Source organism: Sus scrofa, chromosome 3 (assembly GCF_054392235.1).
Source record: "Sus scrofa isolate SSC_HxYL_T2T_F1_AM1 chromosome 3, Sscrofa_HxYL_maternal_Yorkshire_Landrace_v2.0, whole genome shotgun sequence".
Lineage (NCBI taxonomy): Eukaryota > Metazoa > Chordata > Mammalia > Artiodactyla > Suidae > Sus > Sus scrofa.
In genome coordinates, this window is record NC_139385.1 from 63248966 (window position 1) to 63269014 (window position 20049).

Here is a 20049-nt window from a genome sequence, read left to right on the forward strand (position 1 = left end):
ATATCTTGCCTTTGTGAGGAATAGAACTTTACAGCCCTATTTCAGGTCAGCCAACACTGATGCCATTTTTCACAGCCTGACAACTTTCACCTTCACCCAAACTCCTAACGCATTCTCAACACCCTTTCCAGCCAGGACACAGGCCTTTTGCTGGTGGTGTTCTTCCTTGGGGACCCCTATAGAGATGCATTGAAAAAAGAGAGAAAAAAATGAAAGAAAAAAAAAGACTGTACTCGCTGGTCGAGAAATCCTGGGGCATTGAGAAATCCCACAGGCAGCGAGGCAAAGGGTTGAGACCTTCCGCTGGGAGTGAGTGATCACAGGTAAGGTTTCACTCCTGAAGTGCAGGCAGCAAGAGCTTTCCTGCTGCACTGGGCGCGTTACCATGTTTGCCTCTGCCAGGCCCAGGATGGGACTGTGGTCCTGTTGAGGTGGCAGGGGCGGCCGTCTGTGCTGCACCGAGCACTGCACTGCAGCCCACTGATTCCCTGACAGCACGATTTATGAGGTGGGTTATTCCATCAGAGTTGTAACTGGCAGGTGGATTTTAGAAGTCCTCAGGATTCTGAGCTCAAAAGCATGTCAAAGCCCCAAAGCTGGGGACCCCGGGGGTCTCCTAGAAACCTTGCTGATCATATTAAAATATAATTTGTATCCTGAGCCACCAATCCATAGTTTCATGCATAAGAAGTCTCTCGGTATCTAGGACCTGGCATACCTAGCCAGCATGCACAACTGTATCTGTCCTGGTGGGCACAGGTCATTTAAATTTGATAAAGACCATGGGGGGCAGGATGGTGCAGAAGGGAAGTTCCATTGCTCTGTGCAGTGGACCTTGAATTGCTCTCATACAGGCAGGCCCCATAGGGAAATGAAGTGTTCAGATGGCTTTAATCTGCTCCCTGCAGCAAACACAGTAGCTTTTGCCAGCTCAACTCAAAAGCGTTCTCCCTTGCTTAACATTCTTCAGGCTTCCTATCTCCTGGTGGGTTTGTAAAGTTTGTTTTTGTTTTTTTCGTTCCCCCTGCAAAATAATATAATGTGGACCAAAGCTTTGGCATTAGAAATGGGAACGGGGGAAAAAAGAAAGGGAAACCATTTGTTCTTTTCTTGGTCTTCCAGTGCAAGAGAGGGCATGGCAGAGGCCCACTGTTTGGGGTGGGGGCATGGCCAGTGAGAAAGGTTCACAGCACCCACGGCCCCATTGCCATCTTCTGTAAACAGTGCTCATACCCCTGACTGCTGATGGAGGCGATGCTTTGGAGCAGCAACTACGATCTGGGGCAACCGTAATATCTCACTGCCTCTGAGGAGAGGCCTTCCAGGATGGGAGCAGTGGATCAAAACTGAGACTCTGCAAACTAATTAGCCTCCCTTGTCTTACTTCCCTTGCTGTCTGCGCTGGCAAAAGAAAGGGCTTAAAAACGAGTTCTTGCCTTGTATATATTAATCTCTCCATCAAGACAAGTCTTTTTAGAAGGTGGAGATGTCATGTGCAAATATGAGGAAGACTCGGGTTTGAGCATTTCACAGGGAATCCAGCCAGCGCCTCCCCCGCCACCCCAGACACTCTGCTCTGGGGCTGCCATCATGCAGGATTCATTTGAAAACACCAATGAACTACATCATGTTAGGGTCTAGAATAAACTTTTAACCCTGACCAGGTAAGCTCTGCCAAATGATATCCAAAGATGTAATTTCTACTCTTAGTAACGATATCTCCCAATATTGCAAAAGCTAATGGATTATGGAAGGTGAAGTAAGTTAGGGCCAAGTTAGAGACAAAGAATAATACACATTGTACAAGCGGATGGTTCAAAAAAAAAAATGCATGTTTTGAATACCTCTCATCAGGTATTAGTGACAAAATAGTCTCCTGGAGGGAGTTGGATCTCTTGCTATTTTCAGCTGAAATTCTAAGATGTAAGGAAGAGCCAGCAGGCATACACATGGTGACGACCGGGGCATATGTTCACTGGAGTGAAGCTGATGAGCTAGGGTCAGCAATGAACAAGAAAATATGTGGCCAGTCTTGTGGGGCCAGCCACACTATCCTGTTAGGTGGACATACTTGGGAAAAGCTCAACTGCTCCCTGATTTTATGGAGATCATATTGCTTGATTCATTAAAGATTTTTCTTTCACAATGTAAGAAAAAGTTAATTTAAATATTGAAATGCTTCCTAACCTGTGCATTTTAAAATCTTGTAAAGGACAGTTTAGTTTAAAACCGTCACTTTTGCTAAAATGAGGGAGCAGCTCACACCAGTCGGAATGGCCATCATTAACAAATCAACAAATAACAAGTGATGGAGAGGGTGTGGAGAAAATGGTACCCTTCTCTACCATCAGTGGGGATGTAAACTGGTAACATCACTATGTAAAACAGTATGGAGGTACCTCAAGAAACTAAATATAGAACTACCATATGATCCAGCAATTCCATTCCTGGGCATATGTCCAGACAAAACTTTCATTGAAAAAGATACGTGTACCTGTATATTCATCACAGCACTATTCACAATAGCCAAGCCATGGAAACAACCTAAATGTCCATTGACAGATGAATGGCTTAAGAAGAGGTGGTACATATATACAAAGGAACACTACTCAGCCATAAAAAAAGAAATGAATGCCATTTGCAGCAACATGGATGGAACCAGAGATTCTCATACTAAGTGAAGTAAGTCAGAAAGAAAAAGACAAATACCTTATGATATTACTCATTTGTATAATCTAAAACATGGCACAGATGATCCTATCTACAGAACAAAAACAGATCACAGACAAGGAGAGCAGACTTGTGGTTCCCAGGAGACAAGGGAGAGAGAATGGGATGGATGGGCAGTTTCGGGGTTTTGGGATGCAAACTATTATATTTGGAATGGATGGGCAATGGGGCCCTACTGTACAACACAGGGAACTGTGTGATTGGATCACTTTGCTGTACAGCAGAAATTGAAGGGACACTGTAAATCAACCATACTTTAATAAAAAAATAATAAAGTATTTAAAAAACTATCATTTTCAAATTGCACTTCAAAGAGTTATAACCATTCATTTCAGACTGAGTTAACTTCTTAGGCATTGGATTTTTATCAAGCCCACTTATTATATAAACACTTGCTACATACTGATGCTACAACTGGCTGTTGGAGGGTCTATTTTAAGAGTCAATGGAAAGAATATTCAAAACCCTTTCTTTCCTTCTCTTTTTTTCTCTTTCGCTTAGTCACTGTTGCACAAGTAACTAACTTGAGGAGGAGATGCAAAGACTGAAAATGCTGAAATCTTTTTGCAAGTTTTTGCTTCACATTACCAGGAAATATTCCCTAGAGAGGCTCAGGGTGGGGAAACTCAAATAACCTATAGCACATGTAAAATGCACACTTTTCAAGAATAAAAATAACAGAAAATAAAAATATCTATGCTGATTCAAGTTACTAATTTGAATAAGAAAAGTCAGAAATGTTTAATTTTATTTTGGAGTGAGCGGACTCAGGGAAAAAGACCAGCTTCCTTAGCAGAGAAACATTTCCTTCTGAATGACCCTGACTCCCATCCGGCCTGGGGGCCTGGAACCGAGGCCCTGTCCTCAGCTGGTGCCACCTGTGGGGACCAACCAAAGGAGGGGTGGGACAATGGCAGCCACAGCCCCTTCAGTTTATAGGCAAGAAACACAACCAACTCACCTCCACCTGAGCACTGCCCACAGGAAACGGAAGCAGAAACAGCAGTATCAGAGCAACACCCACTTAAGCTGAAAAAGCAAAATGTGGGTTTAAAAAAGAGAGAGCAGGAGGCCACTGGGACTGCACTTTCTCTGGGTTCCATGGGCTGGTGTGAAGTCCCCTTGGCCCAGCCTGACTGCAGAGAGAAGGCAACTGCAAGCCTGGTCCAGGTAGAGGGGAACATGGTTCTAACCCTGACAGTGATGCCAGAAAGCAGCAAACCTTCCCCGAACTTCAGATGACAAGGTCATGGACAAGAGAGGCTCCTGGTTTCTAAATGCACAGCTTGGGTTGTCCAGGGTTGGATTAGTCTCTAGGGCAGCTAGAAATAGTGCCACAGCCTGGAGGCTAGAAGTTCATGGTCAAGGAGCCAGTGGGGCTAAGGTCTGGAGACCTTTCTCCTTGGGGGACAGGCAGCTGCCTCCTTGAGTACCTTCCCCTGGCTTTTCTCAATGTACACACACACACACACACACACACACACACACACACACATCTCGGGTGTCTCTTACAGGGACACCCATCCCATGGATCACGGGCCTCCCTTGCCCTCTCACTTAACCTGAAGTACTTCCTGAGAGGTCCTGCTACCAAAAGCAGCCACACTAGCAGGGTAGCACTTTAAAATATGATTTTTCTGGAGGCACACCCATTCAGTCCACAACAAGGGAATTTTACTAAAACAAATGGCTCAGGTGAGATGACCACAGCCTGATTGTCCCAACTGCCTGAGACACCACCATAAAACAGAGACAGGCGACTGGGAAAGGGCCTGGGCGGGTGAGCTTAGCTACAACATACACGCCAAGGCTCAAGGCTGCTTACCTGGACATGACTTAGCACCTGCCCTGTGCTGGGCATGTGACCAGGAGGAGAAGGAAGCATGGCCCATGGGCTCACAGGGCTGCTGGCCCCCCTCTGCCCTGTGGGAACGTATGCTCAGAGGCGGGCCCTGAAGTAGCCCCTGCAAACAGCAAGATCCTGCTTCGCCCTGCTTGTCCAGAAGAATCCTTATTTCCCCAGTCTATATTTCAACACAAACATGACATTTGGACTCTTTTTGGGGGAACACTCAGATGATCAGCCCAGGCTTAGTGGGAGCTCTGTCGTCTCTCTTCTTTGCCTGATACAGCAATGAGCAGGCATGTATTAACACTCATATGTTTTTGAGAAATGATTTTAAGAATAAACGGATAACTTGAGTCTGTACACAAAAACTTCAAATAAATCCATATACAGTTACACTCAGCAAAATCTCTCCCTGCTAAATATCTTCCCATAGGATACCTCTCACTAGCCTACTTTTTGCTTTTTGTTTTTGGTTTGTTGCTTGTCTGTTTTGTTTTTAGGTATGTCTCTTTTTTTTTTTTTTTCCCCTTGAGAGACTGCGCTAGCATCTAAAATATGCATCTTTAACTTAAGAATTTATTTACCTTAAAATAACACTATATCATGACATATAGGCATCTGACAAAAATACAATTTCCCCCTTCCCAACTTCTGCACCATTGTTGTTACCTATTTTCTTTCATATGTTAGAAACCCCATGATATGTTGTTACTAGTTTACTAGCTTTAGACAGTCAATCCTTTTTTTTTTTTTTGTCTTTTTGTCTTTCTAGAGCAGCACCTGCACCCGCTGCATATAGAAGTTCCAGGCTAGGGGTCAAATCAGAGCTGTAGCTGCCGGCCTACACCACAGCCACAGCAACGCAGGATCCAAGCTATGTCTGAGAACTACACCACGGCTGACAGCAACATCAGATCCTTAAGCCACTGAGAAGGACCAGGGATTGAACCCATGTCCTCATGGATGCTAGTCGGGTTTGTGAACCGCTGAGCCACAGTGGGAACTCCAACAGTCAATCTTTTAAATAACTGTAAAAATGAAAAAAAAAATTTAACATCTTCCCATATATATAACATCTTTGACATTCTTCATTCTTTTGTGTAAATCCAAGTTTCCATCTGGTACTATTTATATTTAATCCAAAGAACTTCCTTTAATGTTTCTCGTAGCACAAGTCTGCTGAGGACAAATTCTCTCCTTTTTTGTTTGTCTTTTTTTTTTTTTTTTTTTTTTGTCTTTGTGTCTTTTTTAAGGCCGAACCTGTGACATATGGAGGGTCCCAGGCTAGGGGTCTAGTCAGAGCTATAGTGGTCAGCCTACACCACAGCCACAGCAACGCAGGATCCCAGCCACATCTGCAACCTACACCACAGCTCACAACAACACCTGATCCTTAACCCACTGAGTGAGGCCAGGGATGGAACCCGCAACCTCATGGTTCCTAGTTAGGTTAGTTAACAACTGAGTCATAATAGGAACTCCAGTTTTTGTTAGTCTTAAAATGTCTATACTTAAACCTTATTTTAAGGTTATTTTTTCCCTTTTTTTACAGGATATCGAATTCTACATTGACTTTTTTGTTTTTTCAGCATTAAAAAATGTTTCTTTAACTTTTGGCTTGCAATGTTTAACAGAATTGTCACTATTTTCTTCATTCCCCTTTACATGATATACATTTTTTTTCCCACCAGATTTCAAGATTTTTGACTTTGTTTTTAGGAACTTTATTATCATGTACCTTACTGTTTATCCTACTTGAGTTTTTTTAGTTTCTTGGATCAATAGGTTAAAAAGCTTTGTTATACTTTTAATGCCATTATTTCTTGAATTATTTTGTATCTTCTTCTCTCTCTTTTCTCCAAATACACATATGGTAAGCCACTTAGTATTGTCCCTCAGGTCTGTCCACTTTTTTAGCCTTTGTTTCCTCTGTGTCTTTGTTTGGATATTTTCTATTATCTTGCCTTCAAATTTACTGATCTTTTCTTCAGCATCATCTAATCTGCTGTTAATCGTATACAGTGAATTTCTAATTCTGGATTTGTGTTTCTCAGTTCTATGGTTGCAATTTCGTCCTTTTTATTGTTTCCATTTGTATCTCCACTCTGCTCATGATTTTCCTTTAAATTCTTAGATATGTTTATAATAACATTTCAAATTTCTCATCTACTAATTACATCATCTCTGTCATTCCTGTGTCTGTTTCTATTGACTGATTTTTCTCCAGATATGTCATATTTTCCTGCTTCTTCAAATGTCTAGTACATTTTATTGAATGCTACACATTGTGGTTGATTGCTTGGTTCTGTGGCCTTTATTATATAGAGTTTAGGGCTTTGTTCTGACAGTTAAGTTTTTTTGGCAGGTTATTTTTATCATTTGGAAGCTTGTTTTTAAGCAATATTACGGTGGGCTAGAGCAGTCTTTATTGTTTAGTACTCACAAGGCCTCACCCTGCTGGGGTCTGTCCTGAATACCCTGCAGCAGAATTTCTTCATTCAAACTGGTTGCAACATGATTGCCTCCCAGCTCTGTGTGAGCTCTGGACATACTCAGCTTATAGCGCACTGGTGGTTATTTTTGGCCCAGATCATTGAGTGTCACTCTATGCACGTGCAGCCTAGTATATAGTCAAAGTCTCAAGAAAACTCCCATAAGATTTCTCTCCTCTCTCTCTCTCTTTCTCCCTGCCTCTCTCCCCTTCTCCCTCTGACTCTTCTTTTTCCTAAGTGGACTCCACTCTGGAAATTCCATTCACATGAAACTACCCATTTTACAGTCTCTGCCTAGTCAGCTCAATAAGCCCATTCCTTTCTGTCTGAATCCTCCCTCCTTACGCTCCAGTCTAGAGACCCCTTCAGACAGCAAACTGAGGTCACCTTAGGACTCATTTTGTTTCCTTTTCTTCAGTATCCTAGTCCTGGGGTTCCTGGTGTTCAATGTTTGAAAAAAAAAAAAAAAAAAAGATTTCCTGGAGTTCCCATTATGGCTCATTGGAAACGAACTTGACTAGTATCTATGAGGATTCAGGTCTGATCCCTGGCCCCATTCAGTGGGTTAAGGATCTGGCATTGCCATGAGCTGTGGTGTAGGTTACAGACGCAGCTCGGATCTCAAGTTGCTGTGGCTGTGGCGCAGGCCTGCAGCTATAGCTCCTATTCGACCCCTAGCCTGGGTGCCTCCCTATGCCATGGGTGCAGCCCTAAAAAGACAAAAAATTTAAAAAAATAATTTCATAGATTCTGTCAATTTTCTAGGTGCTTATGGCATGAGTGCAGGTTGGTTATTTCAATGTGGCCAGAAGCCATCCTCCTCTTGATTTGTAATATTACAACTACATAATTTATCTTCATCTATCAATACATATTCGTGGCAAAGGTTTACATGGAAGTATTATTTTTATATGGCCAGAACTCAATACAATGTATGTAACAAAACATCATGCAGAAAAGTCTTGAGTTATGTTCTACATGCATCTCAGAGAATCGTGGGTGGTTATGTTACAATTCACACCAAGGGCATCAGAAAGGATGTGTACTTCAAATGCTAGTGCTAAAAGAGGCCATGGAACAGCACACACACAGACACACACACACACACACACACACACACACACACACACCAGCTATTGGCTAACAACCTAGTTCATGTATCAGCAATCTGAAAGTAGTGTTCCCATTATGCATTTTAATATAGTGGCTTATGACAGGTATGTGGAGGGTTAGTGTACTTTCACAGCAGTTTAGGTCATTAGCTAGGGATTTGGTATTCATGTGGAAGGCCATCATTTTTCCCATTTAAGGTAATGGAAAATTACCATCTAGTGAGTGTTTCCAGGCATTACCTGTTTTTGTGCATTGGACCTCTGACATGGAGCATTGGCCAAGGTTTCTTCCCAAAAGATTCCAAAGCTTCCAGGGGAGCACTGTCTCATCCTTAGCAAAACTCAATTCCTACCTAAAAACCTGGAGAGTAGTTTCTGAGCTCCATTTGAACAAAATCATAAACAGCTTATTTCAGGACTGTCTGAATCCTGACATTTGCATCCTACTGAAAGATGAGTAATTCAACTCTTCAAGCAAGTTCATTGCCAAGCTGACTTTAGTAAAGAAAAGAAAAAGAAAAATTCAAGAGAAACCTAAAAACTTTTGATCTAAAGAAGTGTTAATAGCATGAGACACTCTAATGATGGGTGTACATGAAAAGTCCTTATTAGAAAGAGGATGACTGCTTATTAGACTTTTTTTTTTTTTTTTTTTTTTTTTGGTCTTTCTAGGGCCTCACCCAAGGCATATGGAGGTTCCCAGGCTAGGGGTGGAATCGGAGCTGTAACTTCTGCCTCCACCTCAGCCACAGCCACATCAGATCCAGGTCACATCTGCGACCCACACCACAGCTCATGGCAATGCCGGATACTTAACTCACTGAGCAAGGCCAGGCATCAAAGCCGCAACCTCATGGATGCTAGTCAGATTCATTTCTGCTAAGCCTCGACAGAAACTCATTAGATTGTTAGATGAACTTCCTGATGTATAGGATTAAAATAGAAAACTCCCATACTGATGACTCAAAATTCACAGAATGATTATTTTTGACCAAAGCTCATTGATTTGAAAGGGTTAAATAAGATAGAAATCTTTTCAAACTCAAGCACCCAATTTACTAATGATTTGTTCCTATGCGCAAATCAAATTAATTGCCCTATTTCTGGAAATACTGTAAGTAGAAAGGGAGATCTCACATTCATCAAACCCATTTAAATCCATTTGGAACCCTTTCTGAGAGGCATTAAAAAGATGGAGCTGCTTAAGGAGGGAGCAGGGCTATTTGGACACAATTATTTAAAAGTATTAAAACACACTTCTGATCCTCCTTTCATTTAGTAGCATGATGCCCAGGACCTCTCTGAGGCATGGAGTCCTCCATAGGCTTGACATTGGCCTCAGTTGTTTTATTTTAGCAAAGATTCTGGCATCATAAGAGCCCAGGCCACTTTCTCCTTCAGAAATATATATTATTAAGCCTCTAATTAGAAAGGAATCAAGAAATAAGCTGTCAGCTGAAATTTATGATTCCTTATAAAATGCTAAGGGCCACAGCGGTTCATTCTAAAATGCTGGCTGCCACTAACATTTCCTTCCCTTCTGCTGCAATCACTTAACAAAGAAAAAGCATTTCTGAGCCACAAAAATTGCATCTAAGAGTTCACAGGAGTGATGTCCAATGAAGTACTTGTAGGACAGAAACTAATCATTCTGATGGGGTGGGGTTTTAGTCTCGCTTACCCAGCCTCTGTTTTATAGCGCCCTCTAGACTCCTGGGGGGAAAATGCAACCATTCCCCTAATTTTAGCGGCATTAATGGACATACACAGGTGAGACTAGGAGGGGGCGAAGTGGATGAGGGAGAAAGGCACGCGGGATGCTTTGTGTACAGAGCAGGCGCGTTTAACAGCATGCCTGCCATTCCTGTTAATGCAAATCAGGCGGTTATAGCCCCGTTCACCCAGTGGACAAGTACAGCACCCCGGCTTCTCATTAGAGAACAACTGCACACGTTAAACACGGGCTACACTTCGTGAAAGAAACCGCCCAGGTCTTGGGCCGGTGATTCGGCTCCAGCTTCAACTGTTTGCCACTGGGTGGAGCGGCCTCTGCTCCGGGGTGAGGTGACATGTATGGGCGGCGGGCAGCGGGCAGCGAGTCTGGACACGCCAATCACCGCCCTTTCAGAAGGGCGGGCTCAAGGGTCCAGGTGGGATTAGCTTTGCCGATTGCTTTATTCCATCTGTTCCTAGAGACCCACTCACTACAGTCATTAACAAAAAGATTTCCTGCCACATTAAAATAAAGAGCCCAGCGATATTTTTTAGATGTGTTTTGCAATGGACATAAATCTGAAGAAACTATGCAAACATGTCTAATGCCAGAGCTGAGCCTTTGGTGGTTTCTACTTTTTTAAACCTATTGTCCTAGTTTCAAGAATATTTTACATTAACTTTTAAAAAATGGCTTTATTCTTAGCACGACATGGCCCCAAATAGGCTGAGGAACTTTTCATGATGCCAGAATGTTAGGCAGAGTTCCTGTGCCTAACAGATCGTTTTCTCTCTCCATCATACTAGTTTTTAGTGTGAAAAGGTCCCAGTTGATCCCCTAGACTGCATTCTGATCCCACTGCATCTGTGCTTGTGGTCCTGGCAGTCAGGCTGCCTTCTAGGAATAACTTCAACACCTCTGCAAGGCTCAGGCTGTTACTAACATATCCTCCTACCCAATGTGCTTTATCTCCTTGCATTTGTTGATCTTCAAAAGCAGGGAAAACATTTCCACTCTCTGGATAGGGTCAAACATCATCTTGCTGGCAGAGTCAGCCTAGGGCTCTCCAGCCGCCCTTCTTTCCAGCATCTTCTCCTCCGTGAACAGCCCATATACTGCCCCATTAAGCACTTGTCCTCAATCCCACTTTGAGCTCTTGTACCTTTGTCCTACACCCAAGTCTCATGTGCCCTGCCCTGAGGTCCACTACCTTTCTAACCCTCATTCTACCTCTACCAAAGCCTAATGCTCCCCTATTCCTTTGCTGCCTTTTTTTTTTTTTTTGAAGTTTTGTAGAGGTACAGTTGATTTACAATGTTGTGATAATTTCTGCTGTACAGTAAAGGGATTCAGTTATACATGTACACACATCCATTCTCTTTCAGATTCTTTTCCCATACAAACTATCACAGCAGGTCCCTGCTGGCCAGTCATTCCATAGACCTCAGTGTGTTTAAGACAAAGATTGTCAGCTTACCAAAAGCAAATGCCTAAACTGGTGCTCTAACTGAAGGAGATACAGACACCAAGCCAGGCATGGTCTCTCAGCTGCGCCCTCTTCTGGCTGCCAGCCACTTCTGCTGTGACTATTGCCCCTGCAACAGAAAAATTAACAACCAGTACTGCTGTCTCCTTTGGGGACAATGCTATTCTGGATTACCTGTCTTCTTTTACCTTCCAGCTTAACCTCCAAACTTTTTCCTCCCCTCCCTTGACAAAGGGAACAAGTGACATAAGTATCTTATGAGGAGTTTGGAAGCCATCTAGGGATGGTTAAAAGGAAGGACTCATCAGGATGCTCCATCCTGAGGAGTCCACAGTCGACTGAGACCATGGTGGAGACACTTGAAGGCATCCGAGTGAAGCCCTGGGGCAGAACATTCTGGTCACCTTCAGGTGCTTACCCTGCTGGAGCACCGTGGTTAGGACACCTCAGTGCCAAAGGCAAGGACCTCCCATTTGCGGGAAGGGTTCAAGCATGGCTGTGAGTGGAAACCTATACTCCATACCTGCCGGGGCTCTGTGGTTTCACTATGCATTTTCACAGTAATGACAACAGCACAAAGGTTGCTGTTGACCTTGAGGCCACCCACAGTAGTAGCCAGCCCCTGACCACAACATCTGTGCCCACTTCAGATGGTGTGTATTTTCTCACACCAGCCAAAGGGCTGTTGTTTTCCTGACCCTCGGGTTTGGCTTCCATTTTTAGCCTCTATTCTTTCGGCTTCAAACAGCAATGGCCATCTTCCTTCATAAGGATCAAATGATCACTTTGTAGGCAAAAAAACTACTAGGATATAGGCTATTACAATTTTTTTTTTTTAATTTTGAGAGGAAGTGGGGAAGTAAAACAATGCACACATTGCCAGGAAAAGTGATCCCTCTGAAAAGGAAGTAGATTTGCTTTTAAAATACAAATAAAAAACCCACCCAGGTCCCATGCTGAACACCAGTACCAACAAATGAAGAAACTTTCACCTTCACAGCACAAATGGTAAAAGTCTTGACATGTAGGTGCAGGAAAAGCCATCACTATATCCATTTAAGACACAGACACCTGATTTGTAAATACGAATACATATTTTTGTATCCACAGAAACTTATATGTGAGAAAGAAAATCACACATGCAAACACATTGGCTGCTTCCGAAAACTTGGCCCCGAAAGTCGACTATATTTTGCCATCGGCAGATGTTGTTGTTGTTTTTATCATTGGAGACGTCGGTATTTTTACACACTTCAGAAAGGATCCCTGAAATCACGAGTGCTTTTTAAAACAAACTTAAAGTAATCATTTACATTCAGGGCCCAAAACAAGGTACCAGTGGGAGCCGGCCCTCTAATGAGATTTTTTTTTTTTTCCCTCTCTTCCCTAAACAAATGCAGAATGATGTGTGATGCACTTTTCAAGCCAGGTCACCTTTAAGAGCTCAGGGATGGCAGTTGCCACTGAATTACCCGCCAGCCCTCGCCAGAGATGTCTGCCGTGCAAAACCTGTGACAAAGGACTGAAATGACAGCACTCTGACTCACTCCTACATTGTGTTTGTTTAGGAAGGTCCTAGAAATTGTATTTCACCAACCACATTCGCTATCAACACACAATTATCTGGCTTAATCATGTGGAACAGTGGCAAATTCACCTGGGGCTTAAGAACTAATGACATTCTCGTCTGAGCTGCTTTAGTGAAATGGCCTAGCACCTGAAGCAGGAACAGCAAGATTGCTCAAGAAAATTTGGTTTTCTGTTTTCATTTCACAGCATAGGGCCTCTGCTCAAATCAACAAACACTCCTGATTAAATAGCCGTGGTAGCCGACTTCTCCACACTCCCGCGCGTGGCTCGGAATGCACATCGGGCTCCCCAGCCTTTATAGGCAGAGAATTGTCTGTGACTTGTTGGGGATGCATTGTCTTTCTGGCAAGGGGAGGGGGGGCATAAATTGGCATTGCATAATTTGGGTCTGATTACAGTTATTAGCACCGGCGCAAGCCCTGTGTGGCTGAAAGCACCTCTGGCCCAGTAGCCCCAACGGCCCTTGAATACGCTCAGGTGTATATTTTCATTTCCTCTTGCCATCTGGGGTGAGGGCATTAAGATTCCGCTTACTCCTGAAAAATCCAGCCCTCCCCTTGGCCTTAACCCCCAGTGTGCAAGGGGCTTCGTAGAGTCATTGCTGACTCGGCTGCGAAATCCCAAGGAGGGGAGAGGCCAATTTTCAAAAGCTGGCAGGGGCAAGAAATGGAGTGTTCAAATGCTTTAAAAAAAAAAAAAATTAAAGAAAGAGAAAAAAAAAAAAATGGGAGCAGGCACGGTGCTCTTCCTGAAGGGTTGCAAGAGGAAGGGCCTTCATTTATCAGAGAGATGACTGATTTTTATTAGCACTCAAAGGCCAACCAAGAGGGCAGACAGGATTCCCGCTTTCCTTCTTGGTGTCTGTTCACGCCAAATGTCCTTTTATTTATTTTTTATTATTTTTTATTTTTTTATTCTTTTAAGGGCCACACTGGAAGCATATGGAGGTTCCCAGGCTAGCAGTTGAATCCAAGCTGCAGCTGCCAGCCTACACCACAGCCACAGCAAGGCCAGATCCTTAACCCACTGAGCGGGGCCTGGGATTGAACCTGCATCCTTATTGATACTAGTAGGGTTTGTTTCCACTGAGCCACAGGGGGAAGCTCTGTCCTTTTATTTTTATTTCTGTTTCATCCCCTTCCTTAGCATGGGGCATGGGGCTAGGGGGTGAGGGGCAGAATGGCTTTAACTTCCGTGCAGTGTTTTGGTATCACTGCTGGCTCTGGTGCTGGACAGCCTGCATCACAGCCCAAAGGCTGCTGTTTAGAGAGATTCTGGGAAACCTCAGGTTTGCCTGCTGTAAGTGTGGCTCCATGTGTCCTCTCCCTTTCTGCCTCCCATCTCACAACTTCTACCACGAACTCACTACCCCAGTGAATACTCAGGGATACATACACTGGGATAAACAGGACTCAGAGCAGCAGCCACAATAATGACAATAAACTCAAAGCAGTGCAGGATAAAAAGAGAAAAGCCCAAGTCTGGTTAAAGGTTAAAAATTAGAAGGTTTGTGGTCATACTGACTTTGAATATTACATTTTTTAAAAAACAGGTGGCATTTTTATTGGAAAGTCTTTCAGTACTTGACAAATGAAGGGTCTTTTTAACTGAGCTCCAGAAGTAACCTGCTCATAATAAAATGGCTAATGGCACTGCCAGCAGCTGCCCCAGGTTCCTGAGTGGGTCACTTCATCACGTTCTTTCCCACTGGCCAAAGTACATGTGGTTTCTTGGTGGACCTCCCCGCCAATGTGACTGCTTCAATTGCTGTAAGACAAAGTGTAATCAGCCTTCCTTGTACAGTGCAAATAAAGTTATTACACACTCGTGACCAACAGCACAGGGCTGCCCATCACTGGCCAGAAGCAGCACTTCACTGACTCTGTCAGAAAGAGACCTCGATAAGCCCATGATGACATGAGTTACAGGGTGTTTCTCTTGATAAGGAGGCACTTGCAGAGGAGGCAGGCAATTTACCTACGAGGAATCGGGGCTCAAATAGGAAATAACACTAGCCCAGAATCAACTGGCTTGGAGAAGCATGGCTGCAGCTGGCCTCAGTACTTCCATGGCTTCTATGATGCCTCAGAAGTGAAAATGACTTAGAAAAACTAAAACCATCTTCTTTCAAAATAGTACACATCCGGAAGTCCCTTGCTTTGGTAAAGAGTCTGGCATTTTGCTGCTTTTGCATCTGCTGCAGCTTCAGTCTTACCCCTGGATCTCTGTTTTCCCCTGCCCTTCCATCCACCATCCACACTGCTGATGCACCTGCCCTGCATCCACCACTCACCATGTGAGAGGGACCTGAAAGTTCACAGGACATGATTCTGCCAGGAAGGGGACCACTGTGTGGGTGCCACAGGGCTGTAGAAAATAAAACTAAGGTGCTTTCAGCATTCACTGTAATTATAGAAACATATGTGAGGGCTTAAGGAACACAAATGGAAATGACCATTCTACTAACAGAGGAAAGCACAGCAACTCTTCACAATGGAAAGATGACATCTGCACAACAGCACTGAGTTTTCTTTCAGTATCTCGAGAGGAAGGATGGGGGCGCGGCCTTCCTGGTGGAAGAAACAGCATCCGTGCCCTGGGCCGCTCTTCCATTCCCTCAGTAATAATTAGGATTTCTCTGGGCACCAAAAACAGGACTAGGGAAAGGATGCCATCTCTGCTCTTGTGAACTGGAAAGCTCCTGGGGAGACAGGAAATCACTAAATGGTTACACAGCCACAGACAGTGCAGAGTAGCAGGAAGAAAAGTAGGGACAGCTGTTCGGAGCAGTCAGGCCTTTCTGAGGAGGTGACAGTAAGCCTAGACTAAGGAATGAACCTGAGAAAGGAGCCTTGCGCACCAGGCTGGGTTGGGGAGAGGACAACAGATCGAGGGGAAGACCTCCGCTAAGAGTGGTCACAGTGATGCCTAGACCAGTTAAATCCTGATGATTGGCAAAGAGTCTAGACCTGTGACCCAAAATGGATGAAGCCATGTCAACAGCCTGCATAGTGGAATTCTGGTTTTATTTTCCTTTCACCACAGCATGCTACACATGACCACGCGTGTATCATTTCCCTTCCATGCATCTGCTTCTACACGGATGAGTGAGAAAAGACAAGGCTTGAACCTGATGCTAAATTAATAATAGAAAATCACTGGTAAAAGTTTATCTCTTGAAGGCAATGGTTCTCTCTTGACATTACAGCCTATTTCCTTCCTCCCTACAGAAACGATCTTTCCTGCTGCCTCAAAGTGAAAAGCTTTCACCATCTCCCACAGAAAGCTGGACTATAAAGCCCATCTAACCACTCAAATCTACATGACATACTTGTCTAAAAAATAGTTTATGTCGTTCATAATCCACAGGTTTCAGAACTTATCTCACAATTTTTAATCAAGTGGGAGGAAGTAAAAAATACCCAGACGAATTCATTACTAAAAAGAATCCTATTACTCTCTGACCTTAGAAGCATATTGTTAAGTTGCAAAAGGAAAATAGCATTCATGAGCTACATGCTAAGGACAGCTGGGTACATGGTCAGGATCCTTTATAAATGAGAACAAGGGGGGAAATTCCATGTTTGCCAAGGTGAGAAAACTCAGGAGTACGAACACACAGAAAATTGGACTCTGCTCAGCTGCTGACTAGCTGGTCTATCAGGTAAAATCCTCCAAATTCCCTATTTTTTTTTTTTTAACTTCAGATCCTCCATCAGATGTAATTATCCTTAGCAGTCTGAACTATTTAGGCAATGAGAAAATCAAATAAACTGCTCTGGCTTTAAAAATTTTTTTTTAATTATCTTACATGTAAGTTTATTTTACTGTCATTACAAATGAGCCTCCTCGGGCATTCAAAGATGGTAACAAAATCTCCCATCACTCTATGTGAAAACAAGGACAAAGGAAACCATCATAAGGATAATGAGATATCACAGAAAAATCACAGTACCAGGAACAACCCCAAACCCTTATCCTCATCAGTTACCTCTAAAGGACCCAGTACATTTTCCAAAACAATCTCTGACCCTTTACCAAAATACCCCTTTGCTTCTTGTTGTAAAATGTTAACACTGGACTATCCTAATGTTTCTTCTCAGGAGATTCTAAGAGCGCTTTGCTCCTTAGAAAGAGCTAGGGGGATGCCTCTCAGTCCTCTTTTTAAAGATTCTGATTCAGCAGATCAGGAGAGGATCCCGAGGATCTGGATGCGAACACACACTGCATGGGGTTCTGCTATCAGGCAGTTCCGAGAAACACCCCTGCAGCCAGAGTGAGCGACTGAAGAGCTGTAAGCAGGAGCTTGGTGACCCCCAATCTCTGCTAAAACCAATTCGCAAATGCCTCATCTGGGAGCTTTCTACTTTGAGTCAGAGATTGGCTTCTTGAAATCGGCAAGGGCACTGTTCAAAATCCCAAAGCACAGGCCAGAGCACCCCAGGCTAATTACAACAGCAGCTAGGGGGCACAGCATCTTCAAAGCCCTCCAGGTGATTCCAGTGTGCAGCCAGGTTGGAGTGGATGGAATTCTGAGCCCTATCCACCTGGCTCCTTCCTCTAACACAATGACCCGCCTTGCTCACTGACAGGCTTTTGGCTCCGGTAATGAAAAGTCAAGCCCCATTAGATTCGCTATGTGTGTCACTTGCTTTATTTTTCTTTGTAGAAATTATTACAATCTAACATTTTAATATACTTTAGGAGCATTTAAAACACACACACTGAGTCTATCTGCCCCTTTAGAGTCCATGTTTCATTAGATCGAAGACTTTTTCTGGAATAGTAGTGCCTAGTATATGGTTAAAAAATTTTGTATTGTTATTGAAGTGATATATATATATATAAAATATCAGTTGGCAGGGAGTAGGGGAGGTAAATATTGTTATTAACCAATGCAACCTTAACACAGAAGATAGATTTTTTTGGATGAAAAGAAAGAAAAAAAACTGTGAATTAAGGTCTTATTGGCAGTGACAATGGAGAGATCTTACATTCAGCAAGAGAGGCTGTCAAAAATGTAGGTACACTACTGATAATATGGGCACATTAGCAGTGAATTTCCCCCTCCTTAAAAGGAAAACTTCTCATAGATAGACAACCATCATTAAACGTTTGCCTCACAAAGTTATTTAAATAATACAAATATTTAAGTAGTTTACTCTTTATGTTCACAAGCTCTTATACTTCTATAAAGCTCAAATCAAATGCAAACAAAACCACAAACCAATAAAAGTTCATTTAACACAATTAATTTATGATGCTATCTTACAAAAACAAAAATGCCAATTTCGCATTTAATAAGAAAGAGTTCTGGGACTTCCTGCCTGTTGTGGCTCAGCGAGTTAAGATCCTGACTAGCATCCATGAGGAGGCAGGTTCATTCCCTGGCCTCGTTCAGTGGGTTAAGGATCCAGCATGGCCATGAGCTGTGCTGTAGGTTGCAGATGTGTCTTGGACCTAGTGTTGCTGTGGCTGTGGCATAGGCCAGGAGCTGCAGCTCTGGTTAGACCACTAGCCTGGGAACCTTATATGCTGTAGGTGTGGCCCCAGAAAGAAAGAAAGAGAAAAGAAGGAAGAAAACGTTCTATTTGTGTTTTTCCTTTTAACTTGTCCATTTGTTTCTTATTTTGAGCATAATAGAACATCACCTGATCTGCTTTGTTGAACAACTACTTTCTTTTTGAATAATAAGTTTGTATTTTAAAGGTAATCCTTAACTTTAATGAGCACGTATATTTAACAGCGCACCTCAAAATATAATAGTGACATGTAGAATGCCAGTTTAATCGAGCTCGTCAGTGTGTGACAACCATGATATTGACAATAAATGACAATAAACCTGTGGAGATGGGATCCCCCACACTGGAAATATGAGGCCACAGAGCGGGATTATTTGAGTGCAATAGAAGAATGTGGGTAACGAAATGACAATAGGTAACATGCTTATATGTGCATATTTTCAGATAAATAAAAAGGAAAAAGAAAGACTGAAGTATTGTAAAAGGCAGTTACATCAGAGTAGTGAGACAGCTGTCTGAGAGCAGACAAGGTGCTCTTGGAGGAGCAGGAAAGACAAATTTGCACCTGTGCCCATCCCACTCCCCATCGGAGCCTTCAGATGAGACCACAGCCCCTGCTGTCGGCTTCACCACAACCTCAAGGGAGATATTCTCCTCTCAGCCACCAATCCTGATCCACAGAAACAGATCATAAGCATTATTGTTTAAGCCATTAGATGTTGGCGTATTTGTTATGTGGCAATAGATAACCAATAAAATGTAGCTTTCTTTCTCATTTAAAATATAGGAACATATTTCCTTTATTTTATTTATTTATTTTGCTTTTTAGGGCCACACCCACAGCATATGGAAATTCCCAGGCTAGGAGCAGAATCAGAGCTGCAGCTGCCGGCCTGCAGCACAGCCACAGCAACACAGGTTCTGAGCCACATCTGCAACCTACATCAGAGCTCACAGCAATGCTGGATCCTTAACCTGCTGAGTGAGGCCAGGGGTCGAACCTGTGTCCTCATGGATACTATCTGGATATACACTGCGCCACAACAGGAACTCCCAGAACATGTTAACTTGAAAATCAGAAGAAGAATCTTGGTCAGTTGATTTTCGTCTTCTGTGGGTTTTTCCTTTCTTTCCCCCTTTTCTTTCCCCCTTCTCTTTCCCAGATTAATATGCCTAAGTAGGATTACTCCAAATACTAGGAACCTAACCTAACCTCATGTGGCCTTTGGCAACACTACATTCAGGCTCCCAGTCTCTGGTTCTGATTTTGATCATACCCACCTTTGTCATTTCCCAATCTATACTTATTGAAATCGGCACAAAGTACTTTTTCATAGACTTCAGACTATGTCAAGAGGTCTCCACGTACTCCTGGGAACCCTGCTCTTGGACTGGCATTTCCCTAACAATAAACCCCGCCTACTTCTTGAAACCATCTTTGGGTGAATAAATAGAAGAGTCTGGCACTCAGCTGTTGCCTTGGGATGGCTCCTCCTAAAGATAGAGCAGCCAGCTCTCGACAAGTAACACAATTAATGGGCTAAACACTAAATA

At 43.1% G+C, this 20049-nt stretch overlaps 1 protein-coding gene across 13 annotated transcripts in view; it reads right to left on the bottom strand.

The window, feature by feature from the left end:
- TMEM182 (transmembrane protein 182) overlaps nt 1-20049 on the bottom strand; it is a 352761-nt gene that overhangs the window by 198664 nt on the left and 134048 nt on the right. For 3 of the 13 annotated variants that reach the window (XR_014839659.1, XR_014839658.1, XR_014839661.1), the window contains exons 5-6: nt 11375-11492; nt 3692-3759 (exon numbers count right to left, since the gene is read on the bottom strand). The exons of 7 other annotated variants lie outside the window; for them this stretch is intronic. Coding sequence is in view for 1 of the 6 variants with exons in the window: in XM_021087120.2 (XP_020942779.1) it covers nt 11401-11492 (92 nt within the window). In the remaining 5 variants the exon portion in view is untranslated. The remainder of the gene's footprint in view (nt 1-3691; nt 3760-11374; nt 11493-20049) is intronic. 3 more of the 13 variants (XR_014839660.1, XR_014839662.1, XM_021087120.2) reach the window with 1 other exon arrangement.